General features: G+C 49.4%; 2 protein-coding genes across 3 annotated transcripts in view; one reads left to right on the top strand and one right to left on the bottom strand.

Moving 5' to 3' along the window:
• Positions 1–349, bottom strand: part of RPS28 (ribosomal protein S28) — a 2017-nt gene extending 1668 nt beyond the window's left edge. The window contains exons 1-2 of the mRNA XM_015828983.1: positions 255–349; positions 32–160 (exon numbers count right to left, since the gene is read on the bottom strand). Of these exons, the coding sequence (XP_015684469.1) occupies positions 38–160; positions 255–341 (210 nt within the window). The 5' untranslated portion in view covers positions 342–349 and the 3' untranslated portion in view covers positions 32–37. The remainder of the gene's footprint in view (positions 1–31; positions 161–254) is intronic.
• Positions 350–1690: 1341 nt separating this feature from the next.
• On the top strand, positions 1691–8285 carry NDUFA7 (NADH:ubiquinone oxidoreductase subunit A7). 2 transcript variants are annotated; one of them, XM_015828974.1, is made up of 4 exons: positions 1691–1755; positions 3022–3074; positions 4906–5055; positions 8118–8285. In XM_015828974.1, the coding sequence occupies exons 1-4, from the start codon at positions 1705–1707 to the stop codon at positions 8212–8214; spliced, it is 351 nt and encodes a 116-aa protein (XP_015684460.1). In that variant the 5' UTR covers positions 1691–1704; the 3' UTR covers positions 8215–8285. The 2 variants fall into 2 exon arrangements, with proteins under 2 accessions (XP_015684460.1, XP_015684461.1); XM_015828975.1 differs by lacking the exon at positions 1691–1755 and having other exon boundaries at positions 3048–3143.
• Positions 8286–11676: the final 3391 nt, after the last annotated feature.

Raw genomic sequence — 11676 nt, forward strand, 5'->3', positions numbered from 1 at the left:
CCCCGAGACTCCGCCCCCCGGCCTCTCTCACCCCCCCTCAGCGCAGCCGGCGGGCCTCCCGCTCCGACTCGAGCAGCGTCAGGACGTCCCCCTCGCGGACGGGGCCCTTCACGTTGCGGATGATGGAGCGGCTGGTGTCGTCCATGAACTCCACGCGCACCTGGGGGGGGGGGGGAAGAGAGGGAGAGAGAGAGGGGTCAGGACGACCGCCGCCCCCGGGGACCCCCGGGGCCTCCTCCTCCGCCGCGGCCCACCTGCGTGCACTGCCCCTGCGAGCCGGTCCGGCCCAGCACTTTGGTCACGCGGGCCAGCTTGATGGGCTGCACGCGGCTCGTGTCCATGGCTGAGGCGGCGGCGGCGGCGGCGGCGGCGGCGGCGGAAGAAGAAGAGAAAGATCCCGGCGCTGGGCCCGCGCCTTTATATAGCCTCGGAGGGAACTCTCGCGAGAGGTCGGTCTTTTTTCCCGGCAGGCCCCGCGCGGGAGAGAGTTTTTTTTCTCCAGGCCTTCTTTGCTTCGTTTGGCCCCGCCCCTTGCCAAGAAGGCTCCGGGCTTGCCTTGCCGCGCACGGCCGCAGGGGGCGGCAGAGAGACACGGGGCCCGGCTGGGAAGGCTGTGCGGAGGGTTTTATTCCGTCAGTCAAAGAACACACCTGGAAGGGACCCCGGAGGTCTTCTAGTCCAGCCCCCTGCTCAAGCAGGAGAGCCTGTGCCATTCCAGGCTCTTCTTAAAAGCCTCCTCTTAATTTTTATGACTAGGAGGGTTTTTTTATTAAATATTTATTAATAAGAAATCCATTTCATTTCATTTTTACAGGCACTCCACGGCCTTGGAGGTTTTGGTTTTATTTAGTTTATTGATTCACATTTTTTTTTAATTTTATTTTATTTATTTATTTATTCACAGTGATTGCAGTGGCCCACGTGGGCCAGCTTGCTTGTAATGAACATAAACGAAAGAATGGAAATACGCACTTGCATTGCCTGTATTTATTTGCGTTTGTTGCAACGAACTCTGGGCAGTTTCCTTGCAAGTAATGGCATCAGAGTGAGTGGAGAATTCTGGGAAGTGGAGTCCTCCCATCTCACAATACTGGAGGTTGACAAATACTGGTATACATTTGGAAATTAAAAAAAAAATAACAACATTTAAAAAAAGAGAAAAACCGGTATAAGAAAGAGTTTGTCCATTTGGCTACGCTTTCTCTCCTTTTATTTTTTTCGGCTACGCTTCCCTCCTGTGCCTTGGCAAGGGGGTTGGACTAGATGACCCCCAAGGTCCCTTCCAACTTTGCTCTTCTATTCTATTCTATTTATTCCATATTCTATTCTATTCTATTTATTCCACATTCTATTCTATTCTATTTATTCCATATTCTATTCTATTCTATAGTCTATTCTATTTTCTATTTATTCTATTTTATTCTATTCTTCACTTATTCTATTCTATTATATTCCTATTTCTATTCTATTCTATATTCTATTTCTATTCTAATTCTATTCCATTCTATTCTGTATTTCTATTCTATTCTATTCTATTCTATTCTAACGTTGCTCCTCTTCCCTCCTCCCAGCATGCACCGCGCGAGGCCCCTTCGACTCTTCCGCCCTTCTCCCCGACGTGCCGCGCGGCCCCGCCCATCGAGGGAGGGGGCTCGGCGTCCCTTTTCCCGGCGTGCCCCGCGCGGAGCGCAACCTTGAGCCAAGATGGCGTCGGCCACCGGCATCATCCGCCTTATCCGCAACTTCTTGGCCGGGGTAAGGAAGGGCGAGCGGGCCGGGATCCCCGCCGCCACCGCTGCCTCCGCGAAGGCCCGAGGAACGCCTGCCCGGCCCCCGGCAGACATGTTCCCAACGACCCTGAGCGCGGGGCGGGGCCTCGCATCTTAACCCCGCCCTTTCCCCGCGCGAGGGCTTCTGGGGCCGGTAGTTTTCGCGCGGCCGTGGCTTTCCCGCTGGATCAGTAAAGCGGTCCTTCTCAACCTCAGCCGCTTTTAGCTGGCTGGACTTCAACTCCCAGAATTCCCCAGCCTGGGGAATTCCCTAAGGGGAGTGGCTAATTCTGGGAGTTGGAAGTTCACCTGTCTTAAAAAGTTTGCTGCGTTTGAAAAACACTAGTCTGAAATCTTCCAAAGAGGGTTTGGGATATTTATTTGCAAGATTTGTATCCTGTCCACTTCCACAAACTCCGGGCATGCGGGCTGGGGAATTCTGGGAGTTGAAGTCCGCAGTCTTAAAGGTTGAGAAACACAGGTGTAGAAGGCCTGGTGTAACTATTAATTGTAAAAAATAGAATGGCATGGAATATAGGATAGGATAGGACAGAACACAGAACAGGAAGAGAAGAGAAGATACAGAACAGAATAGAATAGAATAGAATAGAATAGAATAAGGAGAGAAGAGAAGAGAAGAGAATAGAGGAATAGAATAGAAGGAGGATAGGATAGGATAGAATAATTATAGAATAGAATAGAAAATATGGAATAGAATAGAATAGAAAATATGGAATGGAATAGAGTAGAATAGAATAGAAAATATGGAATGGAATAGAATAGAAAGCAGAGTAGAATAGAATAGAGAACAGAATAGAATAGAGAATAGAAGAGGTATTAGAATAGGAATAGGACTTTTACATTTCTAAATGGTGGATTGAGACCTGGGAAGCAGACTTTTAACTGAGAGAAACAGATTTATGCCTTTAAGGTCTGTATGTAATGNCCCCCCCCCCACATCTCTCTGTCCAGAGTGATTCTGAGCAGCAGAGGGTTAATCATGCTTAACACCAACATATTAGTATTCTTATTTAACAACTCTCAGCTGAGAGAGTGCCTGTGTTTGTTCCGACACTTGAATAGGCTTTGTGGTTTTCAATTGCTACTAAGAATGCAGTGGCTCAGATAGTGCACTTAAGTCTCTCTCTCCCTCTCCTCTCTCTCTCTTTCTCTTTCTTTCTTTCTTTCTTTCTTTCTTTCTTTTTTTCTTTCTTTCTTTCTTTCTTTCTTTCTTTCTTTCTTTCTCCAACAGAGAGACCTGCAAGCTAAACTGCAGCTGCGCTACCCAGAGCTCATCTCCAAGAGGTAAATTCTCGGCATGAGGTTAGAAAAAGCTCTGGACTTCAGCCCTGGTCCAAGACTCCACACTAGATGGTCAGTTTGGCCCGAGAAATCCCAGCTTTGATTGTCCCAAAGGTGTTTTTCGAAAAGGCAACTGGACTTTCTTGTTTTTCCTTTGAAGACGTTTCGCTTCTCATCCAGGAAGCTTCTTCAGCTCTGGTGGGGAATGGAGGGATTTATACTCCTTGCAGACTCTGGTCATTTGCCTTCTTCTAGAGCAGGGATAGGCAACCTTGGCTCTTTTATGACTGGTGGACTTCAACTCCCAGAATTCCTGAGCCAGCATGGCTCAGCTTGGAAACCTCTCCCTTTCCCCTCAGCATGGCTGGCTCAGGAATTCTGGGAGTTGAAGTCCACGAGTCATAAAAGAGCCAGGGTTGCCTACCCCTGTTCTAGAGGGTCGTTGAGGCCACTTCGAGGCTTATCTGTGACATCAGGGTCACCTGAGGGGTGCAAATGTCTGTGGAGCCTTCTTGACTGCAGGATGTTCTCTGTCCCGGGTCCCTTCCCTGTTGCAGACGGGTGCAGGCTGTTGGGGACGAGTCGGTGTTGTCTGAATCTCAAACTGGTGAGCAAATGGTTCCTATGCCCTTTGGGATGAAATGGTGCTGGAGGATGAACCGATTTCCCAAAAACATTGCAGACCACAGGAACATTTGCCCTTCAGTTTGAGATGCAGACAACACACACTCATCCCCAACACCCGTCTCCAACAAGGGGTCTCCACATCCGTGACCCTGAGGACACAGATACGCCTCCAAGGGGCCTCTATGGCCCTCTTGAAGGATGCAAATGACCAGCTGTCTGCAAGGAGTATAAATCCTTCCATTTCCCCACCATCCAGTCAGAGCCGAAGAAGCTTCTTGGATGAGAAGCAAAACGTCTTCAAAGGAAAAACAAGGAAGTCCAGATGTCTCCTGAAAAAGCCCCCTTGGCAGAATCTCCACAGACACCCAGCTTTATCTGCTGGCATCTCCTGATAGTTGTTGAGGAGCTCCCTGCCTCATCTCAAGCCTGCCTGCAGAAGCTGTGGGTGCTCCAACACTGGAGTTTTTTAAGAAGAGACTGGACAGCCATTTGTCTGAAACGGTATAGGGCTTCCTGCCTGAGCAGGGGGTTGGACTAGATGACCTCCAAGGTCCCTTCCAACTTTGTATTATTATTATTATTATTATTATTATTATTACTACTACTATTACTATTATTACTATTATTGTTATTGTTATTATTATTGTTATTATTATTATTATCAATCATCGCACAGTCAGCCAGATGTTCAGACTGGATATGGCATTTTTGTCTACCTATCGAGTCCTTACCAAGGACCTGGGATAGGCAGATGTGGATGTTTGAATTGATGGTATTACAGATACCATCTGTAATTGGACTAGAAGACCCCCAATGTCCTTTCCAACTCTATTATTATTATTATCATCATCATCATCATCATTATTATCATTATTATCATTATTACTATTACTATCATTATTACTACTATCATATTATCATTATTACTACTATTATTATCATCATTATCATTATTACCAGTAAATGCCTAGTGGGTGCAGGGTCTGAGCCCATCCAAGACCTCTGCTGGTCCCCCACCTTAGGAGTCCCTTTCGTGGCCCCTGGAAACGGAATAAGGATCTGGCCCACCCTTGGAAGGGACGACGTGGCCCGTGGCTTCCAGCCCCGGTCAAGCCAGGATGTTCCTTCAAGTGTCTCTTATTTGGGTGGATTTTCCACGTTGGCTTTTCCTGCTCTGATCGTCTCCTTCCGCCTCCCCGCTTTGCAGGACCCAGCCGCCCCCCCGCCTCCCGCTGGGGCCCAGCCACAAGCTAGCCGACAACTACTACTGCACGCGAGACGGGCGCAGGGAGGCGTTTCCGCCCATTGTCCTGATGTCGGCTCAGAAGAAGTTGGCCCCCGGAGAGGAAGCTGGAAGGTAGGCGCCCCCCTCCGAGCCCCTCGGCCATACCTGCTGAGACCCGGACGGCCCTAAGAGCTCAGCCTGCTTTGTAAAGGAGCCTTCCTTCCGGAAAGTTCCTTCCCAGGGAAGCGTCAGGTGGAGCCCAAGCTAAACAGGTCCTTGTTTGGCGTCGCCGTTTCCGGCTTCTGAACAATGACCCAGCTGGCTGAACTGCCAAAGCTCTTAGGGTCTTTTAGGTTATTTTAGCTAAAGGTCTACCTCTATTGCAATAGAAACCTGGGTGTTTAAAGTTCTTTTTTTTCTCTGATTTCCCCTGCAAAGTGGTGCGTTAAACCAGCCTTCAAGTTGGGTTTGGTTCCCCAGAGGCTGTGAGTTTTACTCTTCTCCCGAGGCCTTGAAACACTTCAGGCGGGGGGGGGAAAAATTGGCTTCCTTTCCTCCCAGCCAGGTTTCTTTCACGGGGAGAGAGAGACAGAGAGACGCCTTTCGGATGCCTTTTTATTTATTTCATTTATCACGGTTTGGAACCGCCCTTCTCCCTCATGGTGCACCATAAAATAATTAAAAACAAAACAAAGTGCCGTAGAAGTTAAAATTTAAGAAGAGGCGAGGATGATTAAGAACACAGTTAAGAATTGGTGGAAAGGGGAAGGGAAGGCTTCCAGGGTGCTAACTGGGCCCATGGCTGGGTGCTTTTCTGTGCACCCAAGGGAAGGCCACCGAACCGTTACGGGAGGCCAGGAGAGTGGAGGGGGGGGCTGCTTCACCTCTGGGGGTGGTGGAAGGAGAATATTCCCCAGGGCAAGGGCAACGGCAGAGAAGGGTCTCTTCTGGGACCCCACCAGTCGGAGTTCTTTAACTGACGGGGTCTGCAACACGTCTTTCCTGTTGTTTATCGGTCCTGCTGAGCACCTGAGAGAATGGGAGGGTGAGGGGAGCAGACCCCTCCCCCAGAGGTGTGAACAGGAAGCCCCTTCTTAAGCTGGCAACCTGGCTTATGCTTTTATTTCATATGCTGCCTTTATTATATAGAAGAATAGAATAGAATAGAATAGAATAGAATAGGAACAGGAATAGAATAAGAACAGGAATAGAATAAGAACAGGAATAGAATAAGAATAGAATAAGAATAGAATAGAATAGAATCAGAAACCTCAGAGGTCTTCTAGTCCAGTCCCCTGCTCAAGCAGGGAGAACCTATACCAGTGATGGCGAACCTTTTAGAGACCGAGTGCCCAAACTGCAACCCAAAACCCACTTATGCATCGTCGGGTGCCGGGTAGGTGTGGCCCATTGGCTGGGTGTGGCCAATTGGGGGGCATGGCCCTTTGGGTGGGCATGGCTGCAGTGGTCACGGCAGACTGGGTGGGACTAAAAAGTTCAATCAATCAATTCCAACTTTGCAAAAAAAAAATTCCCGCAAAAAGTTGAAATTGACTGATTGAACCTTTTTTTTTTTTTTGCACACGGCGGTGGAGGCCTAAAGCAAAAAGCTTTTATAAAACCCAGCTGAAGGCCTAGGACTGGAGCAACGGTGCACGTGCCCACAGAGAGGGCTCTGAGTGCCACCTCTGGCACCCGTGCCATAGGTTCGCCACCACGGACCTATACCATCTCAGACAAGTGATTGTCCAGCCTCTTCTTAAAAACCTCCAGTGATGAAGCACCCATAACTTCTGGTGGCAAGCTATTCCACTGGTTAATTGTCCTCCCTGTCAGGAAATTCCTCCTTAATTCCAGGTTGCTTCTCTCCTTGAATAGTTTCCATCCATTGTTTCTCGCCCTTCCCTCTGGTGCTTTGGAGAATGTGACCCCCTCTTCTTTGTGGAATACGGCTGGAATACGGCTGTCAAGTCTCCCCTATTTCTTCTTTTCTTCTCTTTTATAAATAACTCAAGGTGACAAACCTATCTGACACTCCTTCCTTCTCCCGTTTTCCCCACAACCACCTTGTGAGGTGGGTTGGGCAGAGGAGGGACTGGTCTAAAGTCACCCAGCTCGGTTTTGTTTATTAAATTTCTATGCCACCCACCTCCCCCTTACAAGGAGATGGTGGTCAGCTTTTCATGTCCAAGATGGGACTGGAACTCCCCGTCTCCTGGTGATTGGCCTAAAGTCACCCAGCTGGCTCTCATGCCTAAAGTGGGACTAGAACTCACAATCTCGTGGCAATTGGCCCAAAGCCACTCACCTGCTTTTCATTCCTAAGGCACAGCTAGAACTGACCATCTCCTGGCAATTGGCCAAGCCACCCAGTCATTTTTTTAGGCGTAAGGCGGGACTAGAACTCACCGTCTTCTGGTGATTGGCCAAGCCACCCAGTCAATTTTCAGGCCTAAGGCGGGACTAGAACTCTCCGTCTCCTGGCGATTGGTGAAGTCACCCAGCCAGCTTTCATGCCTGAGGCGGGACCAGAACTCATCGTCTCCTGGCGATTGGCCAAGCCACCCAGTCAATTTTCAGGCCTAAGGTGGGACTAGAACTCACCGTCTCCTGGCGATTGGCCAAGCCACCCAGTCAGTTTTCATGTCTGAGGCGGGACTAGAGCTCACTGTCTCCTAGTGATTGGCTAAGCCACCCAGTCAATTTTCAGGCCTAAGGCAGGACTAGAACTCACCGTCTCCTAGCGATTGGCCAAGCCACCCAGTCAGTTTTCATGTCTGAGGCGGGACTAGAGCTCACCGTCTCCTAGCGATTGGCCAAGCCACCCAGTCAACTTTCAGGCCTAAGGCGGGACTAGAACTCACCGTCTCCTGGCAATTTTCAATTTTCAGGCCTAAGGCGGGACTAGAGCTGCCCGTTTCCTGGCGATTGGCCAAGCCACCCAGTCAGTTTTCATGTCTGAGGCGGGACTAGAGCTCCCCGTCTCCCAGCGATTGGCCCAAAGCCACCCAGCTGCTTTTTCATTCCTAAGGCAGGATTGGAACTCACCGTCTCCTGATTTCTAGCCTGGTGCCTTAAGCACTAGGACCAAACCAACTTTTTTTAATCCCAGTTTACGGCCTCCGGACGTATCCAGCGTGGGGAAAGTGCTCACACGGCCTCTAACGTGCAGCTGTCCCATTTCTGACCCACAGCTCGGACTCTTCCGTCACAAGGAGGGAGAAGCTGCCTGTGACCCCCGGCTTCCCCCCTCGGAAGTGGGACCTGTCCAAGGACGAGCCCTATTTGTGAAACCAGCCCCCAGGCTCAAAGGCCGGGCTGTGGGTCTGGGTCTTTCCCTTGGGGGCGAGCAGAAGCAGCAGAAGCAGCATGGAGACGCACCCTGCAAGGACTTTGTTTTTCTTCTCCTCCTGGGCTAATTAAATAAAGATAATCAATCGATAACGTGACTAAAAGTTCCACACGACTTTAGGGGCTGGTCGGGCTGGCCAAACAGAATTTGAGGAATCGGTGTTGGAATTGTTAAACTCCGATGATACAGCCGGAATAAACGAAGGCACAAAACACGGGTTAAGAGTGGATTTATTGATTTATTAACATTCTACCCTGCCCCCTCCTCAGGAGACTCTGGGTGGTAGACAACATTCAACCGTCTAGCAGAGCTGGAAGGGACCTTGGAGGTCTTCTAGTCCAGCCCTCTGCCCATGACAGGAGACCCTATACCAGGGGTAGGCAACCTTGGCTCTTTTATGACTGGTGGACTTCAACTCCCAGAATTCCTGAGCCAGCCATGCTGAGGAGAAAGGGAGAGGTTTCCAAGCTGAGCCATGCTGGCTCAGGAATTCTGGGAGTTGAAGTCCACAAGTCATGAGGGGGCCATAGTTCCCCCATGCTGGCTCAGGAATTCTGGGAGTTGAAGTCCACCAGTCATGAGGGGGCCATAGTTCCCCCATGCTGGCTCAGGAATTCTGGGAGTTGAAGTCCACAAGTCATGAGGGGGCCATAGTTCCCCCATGCTGGCTCAGGAATTCTGGGAGTTGAAGTCCACCAGTCATGAGGGGGCCATAGTTCCCCCATGCTGGCTCAGGAATTCTGGGAGTTGAAGTCCACCAGTCATAAAAGAGCCAAGGTTGCCTGCCCCTGCCCTATACCATTCTGGACAATCGATTGTCCAGTCTCTTCTTGAAAACCTCCTCCAGTGTTGGGAGCACCCCCCGTTTCTGGTGGCAAGTTGTTCCACTGATTCATCATTAAGAAATGGCAGATTGACCACAAGCGTTTATTTATGCATGTATGTTGTGTATTTATTATACATACATACAGAATTGAAACGAGTTACAAATTTACCGATAAAAAAATCGAAGTATGGAGATATAGACCATATATGTGTGTATGTATACATGTATATACACATATGCACACATACATACACATTCTCCCAAAATGTCTTTCTCACAGCATTCAGCTGATGTCCCCAAATATCCAGGGGGGGGGTCTGAGAGGGGCTTTCGACCAATCGGATGCAGGGCTGGCATTAACAAAAGCAAGCAGCCCCAATTACTGACACCCAGAATTGATGCTCAGTGTGAAAAAGTGGAAACGTCAGATTAAACCTCCATCCAGCTGTGTGTTTACTTTCTTGCAGAGACTGGCTAGAAACCTCTGGAAAGTCCCTAAGACACATGCAAGCATGCATGCACACACACACACACACACTGCTAATATAGCCAAACATCAGGAGGCATCTGGTAGCAGCTTTTCCAGCCGAACAAGGTCCAGAAGTGTTGGGTGGTAAAAGCTTGTTTTGATTTGATTTTTTTGATTTTATTAGATTTCTACCCCGCCCTTCTCCTTGCGGACTCAGGGCGGCTTACAGCCCGTTAAAAACAAGTAAACAAATACAAAAAACATACCACATTTTAAAATCAATTTAAAATAAAATATTGCAATAGGCCAATTAGTATCCTTTAAAACCAATAGAAAACTAATTAAAAGTAATACTTAGGCCAGTCCTGCCTGCTTAAAAAGCCACGTCTTGAGGGCGCGGTGGAAGGAGGGGAGATCCGGAATCACCCGGATCTCTGGGGGGAGTTCATTCCAAAGGGTGGGGGCTCCCACCGAGAAGGCCCTCCCCCTGGGGGTCGCCAGCCGGCACTGTGGCTGACGGCACCCTGAGGAGACCCTCTCTGTGGGAGCGTACCGGCCGGTGGGAGGTAATCTGAGGCAGCAGGCGGTCCCGAAGGTGGGCTGCTTGGAAAAGGGTCACAAGTCAAATAGTCTTTGCCGGTAGACTGCTCCTGAACAGCGGGCTTTTTTTGGGTGGTTTTTTTTTGCTGTTCCCCACCCAACCTCAGTGAGTCCTCGAGCAGCGGGCGATACCAGCAGGGATGGAAACGCCAGGGTGGCGAGAGCGGAAAAAGGCTGAGCCTCCGAAGGTCACCTTGGCAGGGAGCTGCCCAGGCTGGACCCCCTCCCCATAATGGTCGGAGGGCACAGAGATGGAGGATGGGCTTGGTGGGGTGGGCTAACTGGCAGGCTGCTTGGAATGGTTGGAGCCTCAATCAGAATAGACCTTGGAAGTCTTCTAACCCAACCCCCTCCTCAGGCAGGAAACCCTGCACCATTTCAGACAAAGGGCTGTCCAGTCTCTTCTTAGAAACCTCCAGTGTCGGAGCATTCACCGCTTCTGGAGGCAGGTTGTTCCACTGGTTAATTGTTCTAACTGTCAGGAAGTTTCTCCTTTGTTCCAGGTTGCTTCTCTCTTTGAGTTAGTTTCCATCCATTGCTTCTTGTCCTGCCTCCAGGCGCTCTGGAGAATGGATTTGTTTGGAACGTGGCTCAAGATCCCAAACAAACAAACTTACTTGGAATTCCAGCAAGAAAGTTTTATTCAAAATAAAGCGTTTGCAAAGGCTTGGTGGACTGAAACACACACACAGGACTTCAGCCACACCTTAAAGAGCTGTTTGATACATTTTCATATCCTTTCCCCGACCGCAGATTCCCCTCTCCTCTATCACACTCAACACCCCTTCCCTAATCATCCGATAAACTACCTGGACCACCTAAAACCACTGTCCTTCCCATGTTCCACGAAGCCCCTTTGTCCATATCCTAACTTTCACCATCTAATTTTCTGTTAGCACAGCCTGGCTCCTATAGTTATTTTGATATTTCCTCTGCTTGCAATTTCAATTAGCTAGCAGTGTTTCTCAACCTTGACAATTTTAAGGCATGTGGACTTCAACTCCCAGAATTCCACAGCCAGCATTGCTGGCTGTGGAATTCTGGGAGTTGAAGTCCACATGCCTTAAAATTGTCAAGGTTGAGAGACACTGAGCTAGTGACTTCTGCTTTTCTTACTTGTATGAAGTTTACCTGTCAGAATTTATGACTTTCAGGTGGCTTCTTCTATCAACCTTTAGATGCATTAGATTAGAAATTTCTGATTAATAATCTACTCCTTTCAAATTGACACCCCCTCCCCTTATTTATGGTAACCCCACAAATCCTGGAAGACTGCTATCCTGTCCTCCCAGTCCTTTTCTCTAGGCCAGTGGTTCTCAACCTGTGGGTCGGGACCCCATTTGGGGTCGATCGACCATTTCATGGGGGTCGCCAAGCAAGGCTGTCCGCCATTTTTTTTGTCCGCCATTTTTCCCCCTTTTCCGGCGGGTGCCTTACCTCCCTTGGGCTGGGCCAGCTGGTGGTCGGCCTGCTCCGTCTCTGCCGCTTGCCAGCTACGCCTCGGCC

Source organism: Protobothrops mucrosquamatus, unplaced genomic scaffold (assembly GCF_001527695.2).
Source record: "Protobothrops mucrosquamatus isolate PMUCROS unplaced genomic scaffold, P.Mucros_1.0 scaffold5196, whole genome shotgun sequence".
Lineage (NCBI taxonomy): Eukaryota > Metazoa > Chordata > Lepidosauria > Squamata > Viperidae > Protobothrops > Protobothrops mucrosquamatus.